The sequence below is a fragment of the Brassica oleracea genome, chromosome C3 (genome assembly GCF_000695525.1).
Source record: "Brassica oleracea var. oleracea cultivar TO1000 chromosome C3, BOL, whole genome shotgun sequence".
NCBI classification, from domain to species: domain Eukaryota; kingdom Viridiplantae; phylum Streptophyta; class Magnoliopsida; order Brassicales; family Brassicaceae; genus Brassica; species Brassica oleracea.
Window position 1 is genome coordinate 56,612,569 of NC_027750.1, and position 8,717 is coordinate 56,621,285.

General features: G+C 36.2%; 2 protein-coding genes across 3 annotated transcripts; one reads left to right on the forward strand and one right to left on the reverse strand.

Annotated features, from left to right (window-relative positions):
- Positions 1-3,178: 3,178 nt before the first annotated feature.
- Positions 3,179-5,494, reverse strand: LOC106328136 (WAT1-related protein At4g19185). 2 transcript variants are annotated; one of them, XM_013766512.1, is made up of 8 exons: positions 5,277-5,433; positions 5,197-5,226; positions 4,721-4,783; positions 4,502-4,618; positions 4,130-4,415; positions 3,889-4,044; positions 3,634-3,785; positions 3,179-3,511 (listed from the first exon to the last, which is right to left on the reverse strand). In XM_013766512.1, the coding sequence occupies exons 3-8, from the start codon at positions 4,765-4,767 to the stop codon at positions 3,307-3,309; spliced, it is 963 nt and encodes a 320-aa protein (XP_013621966.1). In that variant the 5' UTR covers positions 4,768-4,783; positions 5,197-5,226; positions 5,277-5,433; the 3' UTR covers positions 3,179-3,306. The 2 variants fall into 2 exon arrangements, with proteins under 2 accessions (XP_013621966.1, XP_013621965.1); XM_013766511.1 differs by lacking the exon at positions 5,197-5,226 and having other exon boundaries at positions 5,277-5,494.
- A 400-nt stretch (positions 5,495-5,894) lies between these two features.
- LOC106328135 (pentatricopeptide repeat-containing protein At4g19191, mitochondrial) lies at positions 5,895-8,068 on the forward strand. Its single transcript, XM_013766510.1, has one exon. The coding sequence runs from the start codon at positions 5,957-5,959 to the stop codon at positions 7,940-7,942; it is 1,986 nt and encodes a 661-aa protein (XP_013621964.1). The 5' UTR covers positions 5,895-5,956; the 3' UTR covers positions 7,943-8,068.
- The last annotated feature ends 649 nt before the right edge of the window (positions 8,069-8,717 follow it).

Sequence of the window (8,717 nt, forward strand, 5' to 3'; positions counted from 1 at the left end):
AAACAAACAGAGTTTCGTGTTCAATCGAAAAAGCATGACTTTAATGATCACTATATATGGAAGAGTGGAAAAACTTTTCTTTCATATTATTGTTTGTTTCATATTTTTATTTTCAAAATTTCAGACTCTGATTTTAATTATAGATTTGATTATTTTATTTGATGGTAGAAGCAGTTTTACTTTTTTGTTCATTTATTTGAACATGTAATATATTTTTAATAAATGACTGTGTCGACAATATGACTCTAAAATTCATTTTATATGATTTCAAACTAAATAATTATGTTTTTTTGTATAAAACCGAATAAACTGAAAATCGACGGTATATAAACCGAACCGAACCGAAGTAAATATGGATTTAGAATGGTAGTTATATTTTACTAACCGAAATACCGAAAACCAAAAAAACTGAACCTAAACCGAACCGATATCTGGATTGAACACCCCTATCTCTAGGCATCAAAGATGAATTTCGCAAAACAGTTCTTTTTTCATGTAAAATTTAACACAAATATTTTTTTTTTCTTTTTTGAAACTGTATCCAACAAAAATGTTTCAAATGTTATATTAAGACGATAATATTAGAAGATATTAAGTGAGTTTTTTGTTATTTGATGTTTTAAAACTTGAACATAAACTTTTTAGAAAAATCCTCAACAAAAAAATTATTTTATACATTTCAGTTAATGATAAAAAAACTATATGATATAAATGATCATAAAACACAAAATTTTAAGAAAATTTATATTAAAATGATTTTACCTAAAAACAAAAAAAAATGTCAAATAATAAAAACAGAAGAAATTCAGCATTATAAAAATATATATGAGAAAAATAAATTTGTTTACTCGTGATAAGTAAAAACATAAAACTCTATTCTCTTCCAATATAGAATAAATTGGAAGAGAAAAGATGTAATTCCATTTGAATCACAATTCGATATTTTTCCATGAATTTGTTAGTACATTTGGAAGGCAATGACAAATTCTTTAATAGGAAAATCATATTTCGAGTTGATATTCTTCAACATTTTTTTGAGGCAGAATGTTAGTAATAGATCTAATTAAAAAGGTGGACGCAAGATTTCCACTACAATTATTGAGACAACATTCCCAACTTGTTAAATTAGTGTTTCATGGATCGATAATGGCAATGTTAGTGACCTAAGGTGAAGTCTGAATGATCAAATGGTACTAATTATTCATTCAGACTACGTGCGTTCAGCGTAAATCTTTCAGTCTTACACATTGAGATGGAAAAATCATTTTTGCAACTTTTTGCATGAGAGACATGTGAATTTTTTCGGTTCGTTTTGAGACACTACTCAAGCCTAATGAATATGATTATGAATCTGATGGACTAGCCACTATTTGCTTTGGAAATTGATGCATTTTCGAGTCTACATGATTATTTTGAGAGGGTATGCCTACTTCACATTTCCTGGTGCAGGAATGGCAGGACGAACACATTAGCGAAGAAGGCTAAGATCATAAATATTTTTTTTCATATATATCAGATTCTGTTAGATAAAAGTGTGAAAAAGATTTTGTTTTGAGTGGTAGGTCTGGATAGGGATAAGGCCCAACGTCATTTCAAATCAACATTTTAGACCATCCGCAATGGTGAGACTCATTGGAGTCTTTAGCACAAGGGCATTTTGGATTAATCTTGGATTAAAAAAAAAAAAAAAAGATGACCATTCACGGGCCGCCACGTAGTCAATGGGACCCGTGAACAGTGTAAGGATCAATCCTTATCAAAGGATTTTAAGGATTATTTTTTGCACAAACTCTAAAAAAGTGGACTTCACACCCTCTAAAGATTCCCTTAAGATCTCTCATTGCGGATGCTCTTAAAACAATCTTAAAAATATGTTAATTATTTTTTTGATCGATTTTAATTGTTTTTCATATTTATTTATTTTATTTAAAATTACATAATTTCGAATTATGAAAAACTTGAAACCTCCCCCCTTTTGTTTTTGAATTAGTGTGATTGATTTAGTTGGGAGTCGTCGAATCAAAGCAATCAAGGGGCCAAAAAGCATTAAACGAAGGAGAGTGACACTGATATGTACATTTCGTTTGGGACCAACGGTTTCAATTATTTACAAATTACAACCAGCGGTTGATACTGATTTAAATAAAGTTTCTGTCTGTCCTAAAAATGAGAATCAAGTTCACGTGGTGAGTGAACAAGTTCGGCAAAAAGAATCTTAGACATTTATGGCTATGAAAAATTATCGAGACAGGCTCGTTTCGTCATATAATTGAATCAAACTTAATCCGTTTTACAATAGTTTCTTAGACCATGATTAACCCGGGGTTCTTAGAGGGGGTTCTTAGAATGGGCTTTAAGAACCGGTTCTTAATTTTTTTAGTTAAAAATTAAGAAACGGTTTCTTAACTTCCGCTAAGAACTCTATCTTAAGAATTCGGGTTAATTATGCTATTAAAACCCAAAAACGAATTAAAAAGTTTTGAGAAACAAGGGTATAAGCATCTGCTTGTTTTATTTGACAATCGATCCTTAAAAACCAAACCCATAATTAATCTACGAGTCAAGCTAGAAGTGGAGAATGATACACCCAACAATAATCACTCTGTAAACAGAGATCATTACGATAACAATGTTCTTATTTAGTTAATCAGATTTTCAAAACCGAAACCGCACAAGTTAACCAATAGGGTTGGTTAAGGATGCATTGAATGGAATTCAAACTAGTATATGCAAAAAATCCAAGCCATATATTTTAAAATGTGATCCATAGCAAAACTTTTAGATTATCTAATCATGAGTTCAATTTTCGTTGGGAGGGATCTTCTCTCGTAAAGAAAATAAATTTAAAATAGTTTCAATTTAACCCTAGAAGATGTACGATCTCTAAGACATTAAAAAAAGAAGTCACGTTTAGGTGATAGTTTCTGTGTCAACTTTATAAGTTACTTGACACAGAAGCTAATTATAAGTTATAACTTTAAGCCGATATTATATAGTCTAGTTTGTTTATCTCACACTGAATATTATTATTCATTGCTAAAACCATTCAAAAGTTAAGATAAAATATCATTTTCGTACCTAAATTTATATGGTTAGATTTAAAATCAATAAGAGTTAATTACTTTCTTGGTCTAGGTGTGACTTAGTTCACAATCAGAGAACAAAAGATATTGGCATTGGAGTAAACAGTGAATCTGTGATTAATAAGAAAAAAAAATATTAGTAACATATGAAAGTAACAGAAAGTTAAAAGCTTTATGTGAAATGAGTTCTGCTCTCTGATTCTTAACTTTATATGGATTCTTTTTAGTCTGTAGATTTCACAGAGGAACTGGGTAACCCAGATAACAACTGTCCTATTCTGCTAACTGTTCCATTATATATCAGAGGCTCTGAGGTTCTTGCACCAAGAGACACCATCCCAATCTCCGAAACTGCTGTTTTTCGCTCTCTGAATGATGCCCAAGTGACCATATAGAGTCCTAAGATGATGAAGAATCCACCCACAATGCTGCGCAGAGTAAAAGCAACCGAGTTAGAAAATCTTGGAAAGTGCAAACAATGTGAATCAAGAAGATGTTGAAAAGCTAAAACATCAATCTTGGAAGTGAAGATTCCAGAGACGTGTCTCACCTTCCGAGATAAATAGGGCTACCGAGAAAGATTCTTGACAGGAAAGCTGATGCAGCAGGCTGGAGAGGATTGTAGAGAGCAACCAAGGCGGGACCAATGATCTTGTTGGACCAAGTCAAGAGTCCATAGTTCAGTGCTGACGCGATAACTCCCTAAAGAGAAGATAAACCAAATGAGTTGTGTCATTGATCACAAGAGGAGAAGATCAAAAGAAAAAGAAAAAGAAAAAGAAAAAAATTATTGGATGCAGCTTACGGCATATATAACTGCAAGGACTTCAGATTGTGTTAGTCTCCAATCTAATGGTTCATTCACCATAAAGAAAGCTGTTGTGACCATTAGTACTGTACCGAAGAAGTATGATAATGCAGTAACAGAAAGATTTGCCGGATACTTCTTCAAAACTGGCGCCTGGAGAGTTTCCATTACATGCACAGAGTTTAGTGGGCGACATACGGGTTTGTCAAAACTTAACCAAAGAAAGTGAAACAATCACCTGAATGGCAAGAAAAGCAGCCATACACATGCAGTTACCAATCAAGCACAAAACACCAATGTGCCATAGCTCAAACCCAAGAACGATAAAGACAGAGACTAACCACCCAGTAGGCTCTGGTTGACCTTTAGCGTTGATTTCATGGTTCATTGAAAAGTCTGCATCTTTATCTCCTAGCAAAGCTGGACCTCGAAATAAAACCATAGATATGGCACCCATAACACACACAAGTGTTCCTCCGACCTTAGCTTGACCTTCTATTCTCAACAAATTCACTCTTTCTGTACTGCACAGAAAGTAGGAGACATAAAAAAAATCAAATGTGAAAGCACATGTAAGAAGACAACTTTTTGAAAACAAAATCATACTGACCCCATCATTACAGCCAAGAGAAAGGTGAAGACGGGGATTGATGGTTGAATAGCAGCAGCATAAGTAGGGTTTGTGTATGTAAGACCGATAAGAAACAGCAATTGGTTTCCAAATATCCTAATAAAGTGAGAGTATCACAAAGGTGGAATTAGTAATATGTTTTGGTCTGACGTAAACATGATCACAAGATATTAGGACCGGTGAGAGATGATCTCTTACCCCGCTAAGCCCAGAAAGAAGAATGACAAAAGAAGGCTTCTACTCATTGGAGTTCTGATCTTTCTACAGACACAAAAGAAGAAACAATGATCATTGATTAAAGAGAGTGAGCTAGCATAAAGTTGACGAGTTAAACCCTCCCACTCTATTAATTCATTTCCTGATAGATTATCAGGGGAAATATACAACAGTACTACAGAATTAGACTAGCGTTTAGATTGACAAATCAGATCCTAATTTCAAATGTAGTTATCAAAAGGAGTCCAACAAAATATACTAAACAGTATTAGAACATGATCAACATAGAACCGCAACGATCAGTGATCTAAAACTCGCAAAGTATCCAAAGCTTATCAACTAACAACGGACGGTAAACAGAACAAAACTCTCGCTTGTCTGATGATAGCAAAAATATATTTACATTACAAAAAACCCTCCCCGGCCCAGAATCAGCTTAAGTCAACACAGATCCATACCAACGGATCAGACAAAACAAAGGATGAAACCCCATACTCAGAAGTACAAAACTTGGCCAGAACAAAACAAAGGATGAAACCTTTCGCGGAGGTAAGCGAGAGGGGCGAGGATAGAGAGAGCAATAAGATCACGGCATACGCAGAAGACTAGCTGGTTGACTCCAACGTTTAGTGCTACTTTTGTAATCACATGGTATCCTCCATTAAACAGCTGTACGAATGCCATCGCACAATGAGCCATCCGGGCGTCTCTCTCCGCCACCGATCCGCCTCCGTCCAGTTTCATCGCCGCCGTCATCTCTCCGATTAACTCGGCCACTCTCTCTTTTTCTTTTTACAGATGAAGCCAAGACTAAAATAAATAAATCTCCGTTGACTATCCAAGTATTAAAGCTTGTCACGTGTCAAGCGCGTGGTGGGTCTATTATTAAAAAAAAGCAGCCACGGCTGCAACCTAACCGACCAAACCGAAATTTCTGGTTATTGGTTTGATTTCCAGTTGAAGCTAAGAACCGGTTGACAATTCTTTTTAAACTCGATCAGATAGGCAGATACCTCCAAAATAGACTAACCAAATAGGCAGATACCTCCAAAATAGACTAACCAAATTAACCATAGAAACCAATATACGAACCGATTTTGGTTCAATTCATAAATAGATAGTATCATAGACCGAATAATCCGACGGAACGTGGCAATGTGGCATTAACAAATACGACGGCGTTTGAGTGAGACTGGAGAGTAGAGAGAGAGAGAGTCCATGTCCTTGGTTCACCGCCGGTTGAATCGTTTTGGATTATCCTCTGTTAGCGCTTGGAATGTTCAGATACGAGAAGCAGTCAACCGAAATGATCCGGCGGAATCACTTCTTCTATTCCGAGAAATGAAGCGCCAAGGGTTCGAACCCAGCAACTTGACCTTCCCATTTGTGGCCAAAGCGTGCGCTAAGCTCGCTGACATCGCCTACTCTAAGATGGTTCATACCCATGTTATAAAGTCTACGTTTTGGTCTGACGTGTTCGTTGGGACCGCGACGGTCGATATGTTCGTGAAATGTAATCGTTTGGATTATGCATGCAAGGTGTTCGACGAAATGCCTGAGAGAGACGCCACCACTTGGAACGCGATGCTCTCTGGTTTTTGTCAACCAGGTTATACAGATAAGGCGTTTTCTCTGTTTCGTGAGATGAGACTCGGCGAGATCTCACCTGATTCAGTGACCGTCATGACCTTGATTCAATCCGCTTCGTTTGAGAAAAGCTTGAAGCTTTTGAAGGCTGTGCATGGGTTTGGGATACGTTTAGGCGTAGATGTACAAGTTACAGTTGCTAATACTTGGGTTTCTAGTTACTCCAAATGTAATGATTTGGAGTCAGCAAAGTTAGTGTTCCAAGGTATTGACAGAAGTGACAGAACTGTCGTGTCTTGGAACTCAATGTTCAAGGCGTGTGCTGTTTTTGGTGAAGCGTTTCATGCGTTTGGTCTTTACCGGTTGATGCTGCGTGAAGAATTTAAACCGGATTTGAGCACATTTATTAATTTAGCAGCATCGTGTCAGAGCCCGGAGACACTAATACAAGGAAGATTGATTCATTCTCAGGCAATCCGCATTGGTACAGATCAAGACACAGAAGCGATCAATACCTTAATTTCAATGTATTCGAAATCAGGAGATATCAGCTCAGCGAGGCTTTTGTTTGACGTCATGTCTTCCAGAACATGTGTTTCTTGGACTGTGATGATAAGTGGGTATACTGAGAAAGGCGACATGGATGAAGCTTTGGCCTTGTTTCGTGCCATGAAAAAAACAGAAGTGAGTCCAGATCTAGTTACTTTACTCTCCCTCATTTCAGGTTGTGGAAAATTCGGTTCGCTAGAGATTGGAAGATGGGTAGATGCTAGAGCAGATACTTACGGGTTCAAGAGAGACAACGTCATGGTCTGCAATGCGCTTATTGATATGTACTCAAAATGTGGAAGTGTAACCGAAGCTCGTGACATCTTCGATAACATGTCTGAAAAAACTGTCGTCACATGGACTACAATGATAGCTGGATATGCATTGAACGGAGTCTTCCTCAAAGCTTTAGAACTTTTCAAAACTATGATAGATTTGGATTATAAACCAAACCACATAACGTTACTTGCCGTTCTCCAAGCTTGTGCTCATTCAGGCTCTCTAGAGAAAGGGTGGGAGTGTTTCCTCACCATGAAAGAAGTATACAACATCAATCCTGGACTAGAGCATTACTCTTGTATGGTAGATCTTCTCGGAAGAAAGGGAAAGCTTGAAGAAGCATTAGAACTCATCCGTAGCATGTCGTGTAAACCCGATGCAGGCATATGGGGTGCACTGCTTAGTGCTTGCAAGATCCACCGTAACGTGAAGGTGGCTGAGCAAGTGGCTGAGTGTCTTTTTAACTTGGAACCGGAAACGGCTGCGCCGTATGTAGAAATGGCGAATATATATGCAGCTGCTGGTATGTGGGATGGCTTTGCTAGGATTAGATCGATGATGAAAGTCAGGAATGTAAAGAAGTATCCAGGTGAAAGTGTGATTCAGGTGGACGGGAAGAGTCATACATTCACTGTGGGAGAACGTGACCATGCAGAGCATGAAACCATATACCATGTTTTGGATGGTTTGAGCCTGTTCGCGAGAGAGAAGCATACATTGCATAAAGAAACGTACGTTACACCATTAGTAACATGTATAACCACAAACACATTACATGGAGAGAAATGAAATGCATTGGAAGTTTGATTCTTTGAACTTACCTCTGACTAGCTGAGTTATAAGTGAGTGGACATAAGATTCTATTAGTGGCCTGCTATACATAAGCTGACAATAGAGATTAGACGTGAATTTAGTATCCAGGAGACATTAATAATAATCTGATTATCAATATTTGTTAATAAACAAGATATGAAGTAAAAGATAATTCTGATAGTGGAGGACCAGATTCTCTTGGCATTTTTTGTCAACGATTCTCGTGGCAATGACTTCATTTTTATTCACCACCAATGGTTTTGGCCGTTACAAATTATTAAAAGAATACAAATTTAATGCCACATCATCAATTTTAAATGGAGAATAACCAAATCTGTTAAATAAACAAAGACAATTCGGCCAAAAAAAACCTCGACTTTGCACGAATTGCCAAAAAAAACATAAACTTTTGGGCTGACCAAAAAAATATTAAACTTTCATTGACTTTAAAATTAATTAACAATTGCCTAAGAAACATAAACTTTTGGGCTGACAAAAAAAACACCAAACTTTCATTGACTTTAGAATTAATTAACAACTAGATTTTTACCCGCACGCCCGTGCGGATGTTTTCTTTAGCTTTGATATTTGTCTAATTTTTTTTTTATTTGATTGAACGTAAAACACTTATATATTTGTTTATATGTATTTTTAAACAAAACAATTTAATAGGAGAGATCCATAGTAATTTATCATGTCTTCAACAGTCAGTAGTGCTAACTGATAATATATATATATATATATATATATA

Excerpts from the sequence above, each read along its gene's own strand:
- LOC106328136 (XM_013766511.1), bottom strand. The coding sequence starts at position 5,494 with ATGACGGCGGCGATGAAACTGGACGGAGGCGGATCGGTGGCGGAGAGA. Across the intron at positions 4,045-4,129 it reads CTGCTTTTCTTGCCATTCAG|GCGCCAGTTTTGAAGAAGTA; the intron begins GTGATTGTTTCA and ends GAAACTCTCCAG. Across the intron at positions 3,512-3,633 it reads AGCCCTATTTATCTCGGAAG|CATTGTGGGTGGATTCTTCA; the intron begins GTGAGACACGTC and ends TACTCTGCGCAG.
- LOC106328135 (XM_013766510.1), top strand. The coding sequence starts at position 5,957 with ATGTCCTTGGTTCACCGCCGGTTGAATCGTTTTGGATTATCCTCTGTT.